The 18,845-nt window shown below is 40.6% G+C and overlaps 1 protein-coding gene across 1 annotated transcript in view; it reads right to left on the bottom strand.

Annotated features, from left to right (window-relative positions):
* Nucleotides 1–18,845, bottom strand: part of LOC131847468 (ubiquitin carboxyl-terminal hydrolase 8) — a 51,142-nt gene that overhangs the window by 17,496 nt on the left and 14,801 nt on the right. Inside the window, exons 11-13 of the mRNA XM_059197057.1 lie at nt 11,415–11,596; nt 10,266–10,355; nt 7,734–7,853 (exon numbers count right to left, since the gene is read on the bottom strand). Coding sequence (XP_059053040.1) covers nt 7,734–7,853; nt 10,266–10,355; nt 11,415–11,596 — 392 coding nt within the window. The remainder of the gene's footprint in view (nt 1–7,733; nt 7,854–10,265; nt 10,356–11,414; nt 11,597–18,845) is intronic.

The following is an 18,845-nucleotide window of genomic DNA, read 5'->3' as shown; positions in this document are numbered from 1 at the left end:
TTAATTTTTCTTTTCTTTTGTGAAATAATTAATTACTAAGTACATTATTTTTGACTTGATTAATGATACGAAACGTTAACGTTAGCCTAGTCCGTTAGTTAGCATTTTTTCGTACTATTCTAATGCAATTTTTTTATAGCATAGGGGACAAAATAGCTTGCGGCACACCAACAGCTTTTGCTATTCGAACTGTTATGGCAAACAAGCTGATGTTGTAATAATCTTTATTTTCATATTCATAAGGCATTACGCAAGGTATAGACCCAGAGTTAAGCTAGCTATAGCTTGTGTTATGGTATAACGGATACCAATATTTTCATTTCATATATACATACATATTATATATAGTAAACATCCAAACCGATACAAACAATCATACTCACGAATACAAATGTCTGTAACGTGCGAGGAATCGAACCCGCGACCATCGGAAGTAAAGCGGTGTGCTAACCGCTAGACCACTGAGGCCATAAAAATACTTTTAAAATTACATTTACGTCACCCTTATAAAATTCAAAAATCATTTACTCATGTAGAAAATTTTAGCCGCTAATGAACGTAAAATTTTTATATTATGTTTTTATATAGTTAACGAGCATCGAACCCGCGTCCTCGGTTCACGCGACGCGTGGTGTACGCAGGGGGGCGTTTATACCACGCCAAAGGAAACTGCCCGCTATATATGTAGTTTGATTGATAGCGAACGTTTGAACTTGTATACAATAGCGTGCCCTTCAGTAACATTGACCGTTTATTTGTATACACGCGCGTCATACTCGAGAACGGTTACTCGTCCGTCTGGATAATTACATGTCTATATACATTTATCTACAATATTATAAAAGACCCGTCATACTCGTGAACGGATGCTAATCGTAGGTTTGAATAATTACATGTCTACATATATTTGTCTCCACTATTATCATACGTCCGTCATACTCGTGAACGAATGCTAATCGTAGGTTTGAATAATTACAACTAGTCTACAAATATTTGTCTCCAATATTATCATACGTCCGTCATACTCGTGCCCACTTGTCGTCCGTTTAAATAACTATAACTGATTTAGATAAATTTGTCTCATAAATAACATTTCTAAAATAAAATTAGCCTAAGTTATTCCTTTATTATATTGGCTATTTACTAGTGAAAATCCTATCAAAAATGGTCCAGTCGTTTCATAGATCAGAAAGAACAAACAGATTTATTTTTATGTATGTACCGTATATACTTTCATACGCATTTGGTGAAAAGCCGTTAATTTGATATAACAAACAGACACCGCAATTTTATTTATTTGTGTCTTATTATATTATAAACGCGAAAGTTTGTGAATATGGATGTTTCTTACTCTTTCAAAAACTACTAAACGGATTTTGATGTAACTTTACAGTAACATAACTTATACATAAGAATAACTTATATATACATATAAATAAAATTGGAGTGTCTGTGTGTAATATTGAAATAACCGTTTTTTACTACATGCATACGAATTAAATACGGTACATACACCAAAATAACATTTTCTACAATTTTTGTTTGTCTGTTTATTTCGGCTAATCTCTGAAATGGCTGGACCGATTTTGACGGAGCTTTTATTGGCGGGTAGCTGATATAATAAGGAGTAACTTAAGTTACTTTTATTTTAGAAAATAAATTCCACGCGGACGTAGTCGCGGGTACAGCTAGTAGATATATAAATCGATAGGGTACAATAATATTTGTGCACAGTTTTAGAATCGAACCGGCGGCCGGGGTGTCGAGGTCACATCGCCCACCGCGCCTGTGCTATTTCCAGTGTAACCGGTAAGGAAATTGTAATTTACTGGGCGGTAGTAAAATATATAATAGCCGGTTTTTATTAGGAGAAATGTAATTCTTTACCACTTTTTTTATACTCGACATATTACCTGATCGTATCTATTCACCCCTAGTTATGAAAGTACAACTTAACTCCTGAACTTAATTATAATAATAATAATCTCAGGACAATTCACACAGCGCCATCTAGACCCGAGTGAAGCTAGCTAAAACTTGTGTTATGGGTACTACTAGGAAACTGATACAAATAATTACATATTATACATAGAAAACACCCAGACCGATACAATTATACTTATGAATACAAATGTTTGTGCCGTGCGAGGAATCGAACCCGCGACCATCGGACATAAAGCGGTGTGTTAGAATACCGAAGTCGTCAAATTACATTATTACATTACAATTATTTTTAACTTGTTATGAGTCATATAATTTTCGCATTGACATTATTACATAGTATACAACAAAGTCGCTGTCGTTGTCTGTCCGTCCCTATGTATGCTTAAATCTTTAAACTACGCACCTGATTTTGAGGCGGTTTTTTTTTTAATAGATAGAGTGATTCTAGAGCAAAGTTTATATATGTATATAATACATGTACACCCGAGCGTAGCCGGGGCGAGTAGCTAGTTATATATATCATAGCAGCCTTTTATTATTTGTTTCTTTAGGTAAATGTAATTCTTTAACGTCTTACCTCTTTTAATACTCAACATATTACCTGATTGTATCTATTCATCCCTAGTTATGAAAATAAATAGGTAACAATTATCACAAACTATAAATAACAATATATCACGGGGAGTGTTCTGAGGAATTGTTCGGATTAATACCAGCTGCTGAGTTTCACCACCGTACCACCCGCCAGAAACTGAAATACCATCCTGATCATCTGGATGAATGGCGGTCTTCCACAGTACGGTTTTCTAGAAACTTTTTGCCTCGCACAACCACATTGTGGAATGACCTTCCAGCAATGGTATTTCCGAACCGATACGATATTGAAACCTTCAAGAAAAGAGCTTATTCCTTTTTAAAAGGCCGACAACGTACTTGCAATTCCCCTGATGTTGCGGGTGCTCATGGGCGGCGGTAATCACTTACCATCAGGTGAGCCGCATGCTTGTTTGTCCCCTTAGTTATTCGTATTAGACACGTGCGTTGGCGACCCTTAAGAACCCTTAAAATCCTCGCAGAGTATCAACATTCGTATTATTTAACGCACAAATACAATACATAAATATCCAAATGCAATTTAGTCTTTAATTTGCTTGATGTAGCTGTGCCTTGGTCTTCCTCTGCCCCTCTTTCTTTCTATTGTTCCCTCAATAATAATTTTCTTACATCCATCGTGTCTAACATTTATCCACGTCTATTTTCTATACTATTCAATCAGATGATTGAATAGTATAGAAAATAGACGTGGAAAATCTGCTGCTTCTTCCTTATCCCATTTATTTGTGGTTGTCGTAATATGTTTTTCTCTTCCATTCATCTCTGTTCGCAGTCATCTCGTTATTTACTCCCTTTCTCACCATATCATCTTTCACACAGTCCATCCATCTCTTTTTCGGTCTTCCTCTACCCTTATAACCATCCACATTCATATGTAACACCGTCCTTAGGATATGATCTTCATTCCTACGCATTACATGCCCATACCACGATAGACGATTACTCTTCAACCTCTCCGACACCGGCGCCACTTTCATACTTCCTCTGATGTATTCATTCTTTATCTTGTCTATCCTTGTCACACCACACATCCATCTCAACATTCGCATTTCTATACTATTCAATATCTGGCTTAATTCTATAATTCAGATTCAAATTCAAAAATCATTTATTCATGTAGGACATTTTAGCAGCTTATGAACATCAAATTTTTAGATTATAATTTTAATTTTTTCCCTACCGTCTAGTTCAGTGGTATATAGATCAAATTGAGAACTGGCAAGAAACTCAAATGAATTACTTTTTTTAAAAGCAAGTTTATTAACAATGTATAATTATATACGTGTCTATGTTTAACATTAAATAAAAATCCCGTACATGAACAACTATTGCCATGCACGCTCGTCATTCAAGTAATCGTTTAGTGAGTAATAGGCTTTGCTCAGTAAATATGATTTAACAGATTCTACCATCTTGACTATTTTCTTCATTTCTTACTTTATCTTTCCAACTAATATAAGATCAGTTGAAATAAAACAAAGTTATACCATTGTACGTAATCCTTAATAAATGCGAAAGTAACTCTGTCTGTCTGTTTATCTTGCTGTCACGCCAAAACTATTGAACATTACAAGGTTGTATGGAAAAATTGTCTTTTTTAAAGCTATAAGTTTGAATTTATTTTTTAGGTGCAAGAATTAAAATTAAGTTTCTTTTAATTTAATAATAACCCAGGACTATATATATATTTTAACGGCCTTGGTGGTATAGCACACCGGTTTCCCTGGTCGCGGGTTCGATGCCTCGCACGGTACAAACATTTGTATTCATGAGTATGACTGTTTGTATCGACCTGGAAGTTCTCAATACAGTAAGCATGTATTTACGAAAAAAAAAAATGTATTTGTATCCGTTATCTAGTACCCATAAAACGAGCTTTAGCTAGCTTAACTTGGGACTAGATGGTGAATTGTGCTGAAATAATTATTATTATTTTCTCCGGGATAAATAACTAATAAAACGAACTATATATATATATTTTTTTTTTTAAATATATATTTAAATATATAACAAGACCTAGTAACATAATTGCGTACAAGAATACATCCGCTCATTAGTGAGTAATCGCGCACGTTCGTTGATAGTGCGGATTAGCACTAGTGGGGATTCCGAGCCTTGACTCGAGCGTACGTCACGCACTTTATACGTCGCCGCACCGCCCCCGTAGTACGACCGACACACCGCGTCATGCATTGATTTTTCAACCGAGTTTTCGTTTCAAACGAAATGCTTCATTTATAAATTACATAAAAACACGGGATCTGAGCACATTTTATTTATTTTTATTGCGTTTCTCATTTATCCGTAATCATGGCGGTTGAGACTGCCGAAATATCGGGAACTCAACAGATTCGGACAAATACCATGATTTTTCCTAATTATACGTATAAATAATGAGCGTGTCGTATCTAATAACTATCTATCTAATGAAACATTAGATAGATAGATAGATATTCCATTACTTAATGGAAGTATATTTATTTATTTATATCTACTTTTACAACAATTTTGACAGATCTAAACTAAACACAATACAGTAATTTATTTATATCAAATAATTCATAATTTTCTTTTTTTTTCTTTATATGGCCCGGCACGTGGATCATTTGCCAAATTTCAACAATTAACATTATAAATTGATTTATCTCTTATATTATTTTGTTTAATTCTGCTACTATTAGCATTCTTCCGCGACCAGACTACAACATTCAATCAACCTCACCTCACGTCTTCAAAGACCGGATCTACCGAAGGTGGATGTTCATCGAAGGCATTAGCAGAACAAGGTACGTGTGTGCATTATATTTGCTATTGTCAACGAGTTTTTAGAACATCGATTTATTTGTATACGTAATAGTCCCTATGTATACGTATAATTAGTAGAAATCACGGGATCTTACCACGTTTTATATTTATTTGCTGAGTTCCCGATATTTCGGTAGTGTTTCAACCACCATGATCACGGGTAAACTGAAGAGCAGCGGGTAGATGGAAAATGAAATCTTTTTATGGGCAGACATATGCGTCTACCTTCACACGTCTTCGTTTGTTGCTACTACTGGAACTCGCTCGATATTCATCTCGGCAAACTGTACTCACAGTATCTTTACGTACATTTAATACACTTTTTGATCGCGTTTTTTGTTTTTGTTTAATTAAATAATGACCGCATCAAGTTTAAAACAGTATAGTCCCTATGTAGCATAAAGCCACCGCTATTTCGGATTAGTGCGAATGCTACAACTAGACTTCCAAACTATATTCATTGCCCAATGATGCCTCATTCAGAGGCGTCGGAAACACGTGTCGAATATGTCGATCGGATCTAAATGCGATAACAGTCCGACGTTGATTTGACCACGGATATAGAAGGCAGTGACGCTTCTAGTCGCGCTGGTCTGGTTTCCGCACAGAATATCTGTGGTCTCGCACATGCTAATGGTAGCGGAATGAAACAAAATAATATAAATCCATTATGATAAGATAACGGACTTCCGCAGAAATAACACCTAATTTCATACAATATATAGAAATAGTTATTTTGTATTTAGTTTGTATTTTTGTATTGTCTGGATTACTTTGTTATAAAACGAGAAGTGACGCTGATGTGGATATACAGTGAATATACAGCAATAAATACAATTTTTTATATCTTATATATAAAATTCTCGTGTCACAGTTTTCGTTCCCCTACTCCTCCGAAACGGATTGACCGATTCTCATGAAATTTTGTGAGCGTATTGAGTAGGTCTGAGAGTCGGCCAACATCTATTTTTCATCCCCCTAAATGTTAGGGGTAGTCCACCCCTAATTTTTTTTTTATTTTATGGCAAAACGACGTTTGCCGGGACAGCTAGTATATTAATAATATCAGCTAATGAACCGGGAGTAGTAATAAACTTTAATATTAAAAAATGTTTGAAGTAAATTTTCAATTACTAAATGTTAAAAATCTACCCTGCACCATCGTAAGCACAGATTATTATATCAGAGTCCATTAGTTTCTGTTCCCGCGCTTTTCCTTGCTCCCCCCCTTACCTATGACAGAACTGACCGTACGGCGGCCATGACGCGCGCGCATTTTTTGTATATTAAAATAAATTAAAACTGATTTAAACCTACTGTGAAACTGGAAAGCTAGCGAAAAATAAAAATATCTTCGAGACCCTGAAGCCTAAGAAATCCGCAGAACCATACAGGTACGAGACAGACGCTTCCATATAAAGTATTTTCCCTAACACTAAATATATATTTTTATGATATTGAACGGTCTGCTTGTCGGCCGACCGTTAAGATTGTCGTCGGTAATGAAAGAGAATAGAATAGAATATAATAGAAAATCATTTATTCAAATAAACTTAATTTAAGCACTTTTGAATCATAGTCATAACAATTTGTTTTTTATCTACCACTCGTTCGGAAAGCTGTCTCATCACAAGAAGAACGAGCAAGAAACTTGTGTGTTGCTCTTGTTTGATAGTATAGATCAGAGAGCTTGTTTGATAGTATAATATATATATTTTTTTATTAATAATGGGTTTGCGCTTGGTCTTACCTCATCTGAGTGTGGAAGACGTTCTTCCAGGTTGAAATCGTATTTTTACTTCCTTTTCCATTAATTATTTTCTTTTCAATAATTAGTCAAATGTCTAAACTGTGTACTTGTTGTTAATTAAATATAAGTAAATAAATATTTATTTAAAAGAGCAACACATAAGTTTCTTGCTTATACTTCTTGTGATGAATCTGCATTCCGAATAAGCGGTAGAACAAAAAAACTTGACTATTCAAAAGTGCTTATATTAAGTTTATTTGAATAAAGATTATTTCTATTTCTATTTCTATTTGTGTCTGTCGTATGTCTTGTCAATTGTTCTGTTTGTTCTAATCACGTCTTGTAAGCGGTCAGCAAGCAGTCCTGTCAAAAAGAGGCCGCAACAGATATCGTATTGCAAGTTTAAAAAATATATACTTTCAGTACGTAATAACTCAACTGTGACTTCGTCCTACGCATTCCAATTATATTACCACCTTACTTTCGATGGTCCTGGGTTTGATGAACCTAATCTGTTTTGTGTACTTATTAATAAATAAATAAACTATATCAATGTATTTGTAAATTATCCGAGCATCGAATCCGTGACCAACTCATTAAATACATGAATGGTACTCACAACATCGCCCCAGACGGGCTGAAAGTCGCGCTGGTACATCTCGCTGGAGGGCGCCACCTTATTCGGCTTCGTGCTGCGGTCCACTGCTGGGACTATCATCTCCTCCTCTTCAGACGGCATCTGTTATTTATTTTTAATTAACTATCAATTTCTGAGATTTGCCGGAACAAACAGACAGACAAAACTTGTAAAAAATGTTATTTTGGTGTATGTACCTGTACCGTATTTATATTCATATGCATGTAGTTAAAAACGGTTATTTCAATATTACAAACAGACACTCCAATTTTATTTATATGTATACATAGATAGAATATACTTTATTTGCAACATACAGTAAAGAAGAAGTACAAACAATATAACAAAGGACACATGTATCGTTACAATAAGGCGGGCTTATTACTGAAAGCAATCTTTTCAAGGCAACATTAGAGAAACGTATTGAAATATCGAACAGATAGGTAAAATGACATAAACAGGAGAAAACTAAAAGTAACTAAAATAACAGATATATAAAGATGATGAAGGACAATAATAATTAATATTATATGAATTAAAATGTTATGTATATAACAATCTTATATATAAAATTCTCGTGTCACAGTTTTCGTTCGCATACTCCTCCGAAACGGCTTGACCGATTCTCATGAAATTTTGCGCGTATTGAGTAGGTCTGAGAATCGGCCAACATCTATTTTTCATCACCCTAAATGTTAGGGGTAGTCCACCCCTAATTTTTTTTTTATTTTAAGGCAAAACAACGTTTGCCGCGACAGCTAGTAATCATATATTACTAGATGCACTAATAAATAGTGTCTTATGTGTGCCACCTACCCTATTCTATGTACATAAGTCCTCTCTTCTAGGTTGTCAGTAAGAGATTGCATTTAGTGATAAGATCGCCTTTTGTAATTATTTTACTATTTACTGTATTTTCTTATTATATAAAATAACATACTACAATATTTTAGTGTACACGATAGAGTTTTATTATTATCATGTACATATATTATTTCTCAGCTATAGCTGGTTCTGTAGAGACAAGGACGGGTTTTAACAAGTCACTTGTTCTCCTATTTTTATTTAATCTTTTCTAATCTAAAGTTATATATTCAATATTTTTTCTATTTGAGTATTTAATTGAATTAGTGCTAATTGGTGGTTTGTATTCACACACTTAAACTTAAAAATGTAAAGTAATAATAAAATTATCGCTCGTTCTTCTTGTGATGAGAGAGCTTTCCGAACGAGCGGTAGATTAAAAAATGTAATGACTATTCAAAAGTGCTTCAATGTAAGTTTATTTGAATAAATGATTTTCTATTCTATTCTATTCTATTTAATCAGTAGGAATGTTTGGAATTGGACTATTTAAAAATTTTCTGACTGTAGAGCATGTTATTATTATTATTATTATTGTTTTATATATCTCCCTTTTTACAGGGGTAATACATTCAAACACGCGGGCCTTAGCCAAGCGTGGATGAGTTTAAAAGTTATATGTGGATGATGAAAGTGAAGACGACAGAAATTTCCGTACAAGACGGCATGTGTTGAGAATGACTTATTATTATTGTTTTCTTTTCTCAGCTTTTGCTGGTTTTCTCCACACTTACGGGCCAAAACCGAGTAAGTGCAGAGTGTGTGTATATGTGAGTGCGTGTGTGTATGCGTGAGTGTGTACTTATTGTGTGCCTGGTATTATATCTTTTTCATCTATTTCGAGAAATTTTCGGACTGTACGACAAGTATTTAAGATGGCAGCCTTTTGAAGGGTGATGTAAAGTGTTTTTTGTATATCTAATTGTTTCAGGCTATGATGTAGGTGATTGGGTATGATACCTGTAGATGAGAGGACTATGGGTATGATATAAACTTTTTCCCGTTTCCAAATTCTTGTTATTATTATTATACACTTACATAAAATACATACATATTATAAACTATCTACATAATTTTAAAGTTAAATAGAATGAACTAAATATAAATTAAAATGCCATACGAGTGAAATTTGAATATTGAAGAGGAAGTCTTTTACTTGACTGATTTAACTTTACTTATTTTTTTTAATAACGTTTAACTTTTTAATAAACGTATGTGCTTTTAATATAAAAAAAAATTGCGGATGCCGGTGTTGTGTGGCTTTTAGTTTATTTTATAAATTGTGTCAACATTTTAATAAGATGTATTTTATTTAGATTCTACTTATTTATCTGTATATTTGTATATATGTCCAACATTTATTAAAAAAAATACGAGCTGAGTTTCTTGTCAGTTCTTCTCATCTCGAAATCATTCCGAACTGACGGTAGATTTGACATATCATAAGAGTCTGTAATAGACCTACATGAATAAAGATATTTTGAATTTGAATTTGAATTTTGAATTTATAATAATAATAAGATGTGGTTATTCATATTATCGATGCGAAAGATTGTAAGTATGGATGTTTGTTTGTTAATGCTCTATGTATTTTAATGCCACTAAAATAAATAAATGGTGTTTTATAATATTTGGACTATAAAAACTCACCTTTGGTATATTTGGAGAAGAATGAGAACGGTTGAGTCCGGTAGCCCCTGGACTGTCAGGGGATCCCATGTAAGTATCACTGTCATCATCCTGTTGAAGAATATTATATATTAATTAATTATATACTTATGGAGTTAATACACTTATTTAACTGCCAATTATTTTTACTACGAAATCGTAAAGAGGAACGCACTTCCAGCTTTTGTATTCCGGGAGAAATATCAATCTGGAATTATTAACTCTATGGTCAATGGATTTCTTGGAGTAGATGCGTTTCATTTTAGTTCTCATCGTTATTTTCCACCAGAAAAGATCTGAATGCCATAGATTTCTGTATGTTTACAATTCTTAAATTATTCATGTCGTGCAAGCTAGGCCCAAAGACTTCAATAGACAACACAACGAACTTTTTGTATGGAATGAATATCGAAAAAAGGGTGTCAACATTATAATATACTAGCTTTTGCCCGCGGCTTCGCTCGCGTTAATTTATCCCTTTAGGGGTGGAATTTAGCAAAATCCTTTCTTAGCGGATGCCTACGTCGTAACATCTACCTGCATGCCAAATTTCAGCCCAATCTGTCCAGCGGTTTGGGCTGTGCATTGATAGGTCACTACGTCAGTCACCTTTGAGTTATATATATTTAGATGTAACAAATTCTGACGCTAACAGATTTCAAAAGCCTCGCTTCTATGTCCTTTATTTCACGGGTATAAATGGTATCGAGTAAACCCGTCGGATACAGTAATTCACGTAGACGACTGCACACAAAGTTTATCTCGTTCATTCCGCGGGACTCGATCTTCAGTGACTTCAGGGTGAGGAGATAGTTCGGACGGTGGTGATGGCAGTTCTGCAGCAGTCGAGGTCCAGCTGCAGACGTCGCTCGTGAGCGGTACGTACGTGCGGGTCGGGCTTGCGGGCCCGGCGGGCGGCCTGCAGCTTGCGCAGCCGCTCGGCCTGCAGCCGCGCGCGGCGCCGGTCCAGCTGCAGACGTCGCTCGTGAGCGGTACGTACGTGCGGGTCGGGCTTACGTGCGGGTCGGGCTTGCGGGCCCGGCGGGCGGCCTGCAGCTTGCGCAGCCGCTCGGCCTGCAGCCGCGCGCGGCGCCGGTCCAGCTGCAGACGTCGCTCGTGAGCGGTACGTACGTGCGGGTCGGGCTTGCGGGCCCGGCGGGCGGCCTGCAGCTTGCGCAGCCGCTCGGCCTGCAGCCGCGCGCGGCGCCGGTCCAGCTGCAGGCGCTGCGCGTGCATGCTGTCGATGCGCGCCCGCGCGGCCTCCACCTCTCGCTCCGCAGCCGCGGCTTCGCTGGCCAGCCGGGCTCGCTCCGCTGACCGGGTGCAAATATTACAGATTTCAAATATAAACCACAGTAGACGAGTAGGTAGCAGTAGCCGCTTCGATTTCAGAACGCGTGTGATACCTATTCTGTACCCTTGGATAAAGCTGACGACCCATCTTATGAGAAGTAACGATCGCTCTTTACACCGGAATAATATTATTTACTAGCCGTTCAAGCCACTTCTTTAGCATGGAATTTAACTTTATTTTCTTTAAATAAAAGTAGCGTAAGTTACTCCTACATAAGCTAACTGCCAATAAAAGTCCGGTCAAAATCAGTCCAGCTATTTCAGAGATTAGCCGGAACAAACAGATAAACAAACAGACAGACAAAAATTGTATAAAAAAATATTTTGGTGTATGTACCGTATTTATATACATATGCACGTAATAAAAAAAGGTTATTTCAAAATTACAAACAGACACTCCAATTTTATTTATATGTATAGACATAGTATTTTAACATTCTGAAGAACTAAAATAAAAGTATTTTTTTTTATAACACGGAACAAACGAGCATCTAGCTCACCTGATGGTAAGTGATTACCGCCGCCCATGAGCACCCGCAACACCAGAGGAATTACAAATACGTTGTCGGCCTTTTAAAAAGGAATAAGCTCTTTTCTTGAAGGTTTCAATATCGTATCGGTTCGGAAATACCATTGCTGGAAGGTGATTCCACAATGTGATTGTACGTGGCAAAAAGTTTCTAGAAAACCGCACCGTGGAAGACCGTCATTCATCCAGATGATCAGGATGGTATTTCAGTTTCTGGCGGATGGTACGATGGTGAAACTCAGCAGCTGGTATTAATCCGAACAATTCCTCAGAACACTCCCCGTGATAATTGCGGTAAAAAATGCACAGAGATGCAATATCTCGCCGCAAAGTCAATGAGTCGAGTCTGTCACATAGACGTTGATTACCAATTATTCTAGCTTATCGGTTCTGAATGAGGTCAAAAGTAAGTAGCTGATATTGCGGTGCTCCCGCCCAGAGATGAGAACAGTATTCCATATGCGGCTGAATCTGCGCCTTGTATAATTGCAAGCAATGGGCAGCCGTGAAATACCGTCTCACTCTACTGAGCACACCAAGCATTTTTGAGGCTATTTTAGCCTTGTCCTCCAAATGACTGCAAAACTGAAAGTCACTGGATATATCAACACCAAGGACCTCGAGATTTGGCTTCACATCAAGGAGAGTGTCTTGAAACTGAGGAGATACGATAAATGGATTCTTTTTAGCGGTAAACGCGCAAACTTGTGTTCTCTTGGGGTTGAATTGAACACAATTTTCGTGACCCCAAACCAAAACTTGATGGAGTGAAGTTTCTATTTCGGACTCAAGTTTGTTCCGGTACTCTATAACTTTTGCCTGCGACATATTGGCATGGCCGCTGTACAAGGCATCTCCGGTACTGTCATCCGAATAGCAATGAATGTTGTTGATTTGTAACATGTCATTGATATGCAGAAGGAACAGAGTCGGAGATAGCACAGCCTTGTGGAACACCAGCATTCACAGAGTGTGGATCGGAGCAAGCACCATCGACAACGATCTTGATGCTCCGATCAGCGAGAAAGCTGGCAACCCATTGCATAACTTCGCAGGCAACCCGAAGGATGGTAGCTTTGAAAGCAGAGCTTTGTGCCAAACCCGATCAAAGGCCTTCGCAATATCCAAACTAACAGATAGGGCCTCCCCCTTACTCTCAATAGCCTCTGCCCAGCAAAGTGTCAAATACAGTAGAAGATCACCAGCTGACCGACCCTGGACCCTGAAAGCCATACTGACGATCAGAAGTCAACTGGTTCACTTGTAGGTATCGTAGGAGTTGACGGTTGACAATCGACTCCATGATATTTAAGAATAAGGAGGTGATGGCTATGGGCCTATAGTTAGCTGGATCTGAGCGATCTCCCTTCTTAGGGATCGGATGAACCAAAGCCGTCTTCCAAAGTTTCGGGACTACACCTATAGAGTAGCAGTATCGGAAAAAACGCATTAGTACCGGAGCCAACTCAGGTGCACACGTCCTGAGCACAATAGCAGGAATACCGTCAGGCCCACTCGACTTGTGGATATCAAGGGAGAAAAGAGACTTACGTACCAGCTTTTGGGTAAATTTTATCTCTGGCATAAAAGTCTCACACCGCGAGATGACCGGCGGTGATTGCTCCCTATTGTCCAGTGTCGAGTTGCATGCAAGAAGAGACCCAAGGAGATCGGCCTTCTCTTTAGCATGTTGGGCCAACGAGTTATCCTTTCTGCGCAGTGGTGGAAAAGATGGCTGACAGAAATTTCTCTGAGCAGCTTTGGCAAGAGACCAAAAAGCCCGGGATCCAAATGGAAGACTGTTCAGTCTCTTACCAATTCTGCTAATGTGCTCCGACTTTTCTGTGGCTATAACTCTTTTGAAGGACCTGGAAGCGGAGTTATACTTCCTTTTATGGGCACTGGTATCTGGATCACTTGACTTCACAGCTGCAATCCAGGCACGGAAGCATTCCTGCTTATGGCGAGACAAACAGGATCCGCCATACCAGGACAGAGATCTACCACCGACAGGTACCAGGGAATTTGGAATAAACATCTCCATTCCCTGAAGTATTACATCGGTGACAGATTCAGCTATTACATCAGGATCGTCCAGTGTGAAGCAAACTCGCCCCCATGGGTAAGATGCAAAAAAACTTCGCATCTCATCCCAATCTGCCGACTTAAAATGCCAAACACGACGTCGATCAGTAGATCGCGGCAAAGAAGGACGCGTGACAGGCACTTCGTTCCGTATCAGACAATGATCAGAGGATCCAAGTGGGACTTCCACAGAGATATCCGTCCGGATGAGAAGTCAGCAGAAGGTCCAACAGTGAAGATATATGGTCAACAACATCATGAATTCGCGTAGGCGAAGATACCAGTTGCGTCAAAACATACGCCAAAGCCATGAACAGTTCTCCCCACATAGTCGGTGGTACGTGAACCGAGCCATTTAGCGAGATGGGCGTTAAAGTCACCTAGAATCACGACCTCAGCGGAGGGAATCTGTTGGAGCTAGAGGATCTACACGCAACCATAAAATGGACAGGTCAGGACTCTGACATAAACGCACACACCGGCCCGTGGAATAAAATGGTGTACCAATTTATATCCAGGGTAGGTCAGGTACGAAATTTCGTTGGGACAGGATATTTGCGTCTCCGTAAGGAAGAGCAAAGCCGGCCTCGCCGTCTCCAGGTGGTGGTGGACGGCGTTGAGATTGGAATGAATTCCCCTGATGTTGCAAAAACTGACTATGAGCAAGGGAAATGCCGATGGAGATTTGCTCGGTTTCCTGTTGGCCAAATTGAGCGGAGTATTGCCCACCCCAGAATACGCAGGGCAGCCTGAGTGTGATATTTCAGGGGTGGATTCTCCAGTAACACCGTTACTGGTACTACCCTGGGGTAAAAATCTCTTGTATTCCGCTGCCGTGGTATGTAAGAAAGGGGTGGGTAGGGGAGGGAAGTAGGAAAGGGATAGTGGGAGGAGGAGGGGCAACCGGAACCTACAGCTCACCATGCGAAACGTTTTTTTTTTTTTATACCACTTAGGTGGCAAACAAGCATACGGCCCATCTGATGGTAAACGGCTACCGTAGCCTATGGACGCCTGAAACACCAGGGGTGTCACATGCGCGTTGCCGACCCTTAAGAAACCTTAATATACCCTTCTTGAAAACCCCCATGCTGTAGTCTCTCGAGAAAACCTCGGCAGGTAGTTCATTCCACAATCTAAGTGTACGCGGGAGGAAGCTCCTCTGAAACCGCACTGTACGAGACCACTTAGGTTCCAGCGTGTGGGGATGAATTCCGTGTCGATGGCGAGCGGTGCGATGGTAAAAGGTAGCCGTAGGCATCATGTCAAACAATTCATCAGAACACAGTCCATTGTATATTCGGTAGAACACACAAAGCGATGCGAAGTCTCGCCTCAAGCTAAGTGGTTCGATACCGTTAGAGAGATTGGGATCATCGACAATTCTCATAGCACGTCTCTGAACCGAGTCAAAAGGACCGAGCTGGTATCCAGGTGCTCCTGCCCAAAGATGAGAGCAGTACTCCATGTGCGGCCGAACTTGCGACTTATACAATAGAAGTCTCTGGTTCGCAGTGAAGTACCGCCTCGCTCTATTCAGCACACCGAGCTTCTTGGACGCCAGCTCGAGATGACTACGGAACTCAACTGTGCTAGAGATGTCGACACCGAGAATCCCAATGCTCTTAGAGATGGTAATGGACGTGTTCTGGAATTGCGGAGCCACAGCAAAAGGGGTTTTCTTAGCGGTGAACGCGCAGGCTTGTGTCTTGGTAGGGTTGAATTAAACTAAGTTCAATCGCCCCCAATCGGAGACTCTGGTGAGAGTACTCTCGATTTCAGACACAAGCTGTTCGCGCTTTGACTCCACAACGGAAAGAGGGATGTTCGCACGGCCCGTGTAAGACGCGTCCCCAGTACTGTCATCCGCATAGCAATGAATGTCAACCGTAGTTAACAAATCATTAATATGCAGCAAAAACAGTGTCGGGGAGAGAACAGAGCCTTGCGGGACGCCAGCGTTAATGTCCATGCTATTGGAGCAACTACCGTCGACCACGGTTTTGATGCATCTGCCAGACAAAAAACTAGCGACCCATTTGCATAATCCCTCTGGTATTCCGTATGAGGGCAATTTCGATAGGAGACCTTGATGCCAAACCCGATCGAATGCCTTCGCCATATCAAGGCTGACTGCCAACGCCTCACCCTTGCTCTCGATGGCAAGAGCCCAGCGGTGTGTGAGATACACTAAAAGATCACCAGTTGAGCGATTATGGCGAAAGCCATATTGACGATCGCTCAATAAATCGTAATCTTCTAGGTATCTGAGGAGCTGTGTATTAATTACACGCTCCATCACCTTGGAGAGCAAAGATGCGATAGCGATAGGCCTGTAGTTCGATGGGTTTGACCTGTCGCCCTTTTTTGGCACAGGGTGCACAAGGGTGGTCTTCCATGACGACGGAAATTGCCCAGAGGTATGGCGCGAAGAGGCGCGTGAGTACGGGACACAACTCAGGAGCACACTTCTTTAGCACCAAAGCCGGTATGCCGTCTGGCCCGTTCGACTTGTTGACGTCGAGAGACAGCAACTCTCGCCGGACACTCCGTTGTGTTACGGATATTTCCGGCATAGAGTTACCACACCATGGGATGGTAGTAGGTATGGTGTTCCCAGCGTCTAAAGTCGAATTTGAGGCAAGAGCGCACAACAAATCGGCCTTCTCTTTTGCACTATGTGCCAAGTTATCATCCGGCTTCCGTAGTGGTGGTAAGGACGACTGACTAAAGTTACCTTCGGCAGCCTTAGCAAGGGACCAAAAGGCTCGACTTCCAGAAGGATGACGGGCTAATCGCTCCCCAATTTTGGTGACGAAGTCGAATTTGGCTCTAGCAATTACTCTTTTACTAAACCTGGACGCAGCATTTAAATTCCGCCTCGCATCAGATACGCCAACATCCCTGTTGGAACGAGCCGTGGTCCAAGCCTGATAAGCAGTTTCTTTAGCCTGTCTGGCTTCTCTGCATGACCTATTAAACCACGGTCGCTTTTTCGCCCCTGAAGCAACAAGCAGATTTGGAATGAAACATTCCATACCCGCAAGTATGACTTCAGTAACGGCGGCTGTACAGGTATCGACGTCTTCTGATGCAAAGCAGTGGTGCTTCCATGGGTACGACGCGTAAAATTCTCGCAATCTGTCCCAATCTGCTGACTTATAATGCCACATGCGACGTCGACCAGGTGTTCGGTGTGTGGCAGGTTGTGTGCACTGTACTTGGGATCGAATAAGACAGTGATCCGAAGAACCAAGAGGCGCTTCCACGGTGACTGAATATTCGTCCGGACCTGTAGTCAGCAGAAGGTCCAGTAAGGAGCTCGTATGGGTCTCGATATCTGGTATTCTCGTTGGAGAATGAACCAGTTGTGAGAATCCATAGGCCAGGGCAAACTCGTGAGCAGTTCTCCCCGCATGGTCAGTGATTCGAGAACGGAGCCACTATGGGCATTAAAGTCTCCAAGTATCACTAAATTCGCGGAGGGATATTGCTCGAGAACTTTATCAGACGTGATTTGAAGGTGCTCAAACAGACGAGTCGTGTCCTCGTCACCGCTATGAGACCTGTATAGGCATGCGTAGATACCGGTGTACTCACCCTGATCTACGCGTACCCATAGTACTGACAGGTCTTTTTTTTCTAGGCCAAGAAGGCGGCGACAACAAATATCCTCCCGGACATATAAACATACCCCAGCTCGACGCACAAATTTGTGCTCAAGTGTATACCCGGGATACGTAAGGTACGACGTATCAGCCGGACAGGATATCTGTGTCTCCGTAAGGAACAGAAGGGTCGGCTTGGCGGTCTCGAGATGATGGTGGACCGCATTGATGTTTCCGTGTAGTCCCCTGATGTTACAGAAATCCATATTAATAGTGGATAGGGGTGCCGCTGATTTAATGCGATTCCTTTTCTTTTTTCTGGCCATTTGGGTATTGTTTTTTAAGGTTGAAGGGGAATGATCGCGCTGGTATTAGAAAGGACAAAGTATGTGTCAATGTACCCCAGTATTGCACAGGTTTGGCAATTTGGTGGCACAGCGGCCGGAAGGGCCCCGGTCCCCCCACTGGTGTAGCAGCCGGGTCCACTCCGGTCTCCTTCTCCGGCACGACTACTACACCAGGGATTATGCGCAGGCGGTGGTTCAGCCTCCCAGGGCGGAGATTAAGTAATCCCTGGGTTCGGGAACCCAACAACCTGCGGGCGGCCAGCGGTTAGCCGTTTCACCGGGTCTCCCTGAACGCTGCGCCACCACGTCGCGCCTATGCAATCCCGCGGCACTGTTGAACACACAGGTCCTCCAATACCAGCACAACCAGTCCCCACGGGGCTCTGGTCACCTTACACACCACAGGAACACAGTGCTGTCGCAAGTACAACACTATTTGGCTGTGGTTTTCTGCTTGGTGGAGGTACTATGCCAGTTCGGGCCGCCCCAAGTCGAGCAAGATGTATCAAAATACATCAAGCTGTGCCCTCCCTTCAACGTGATAACACTTAACGCCGGTTTTCTGCCGAGGTGTGGTATTTCCCGGTTCAAGCGGCCCAATCGAGCTGAACAACCACGTGTGGTCGTACAGTTTGCTCTA

This window comes from Achroia grisella, unplaced genomic scaffold (genome assembly GCF_030625045.1).
Source record: "Achroia grisella isolate CSIRO2021 unplaced genomic scaffold, CSIRO_AGI_Agris_v1 utg537, whole genome shotgun sequence".
Taxonomy (NCBI): Eukaryota; Metazoa; Arthropoda; class Insecta; order Lepidoptera; family Pyralidae; genus Achroia; species Achroia grisella.
This window is presented reverse-complemented; position numbering and strand designations above follow the sequence as displayed.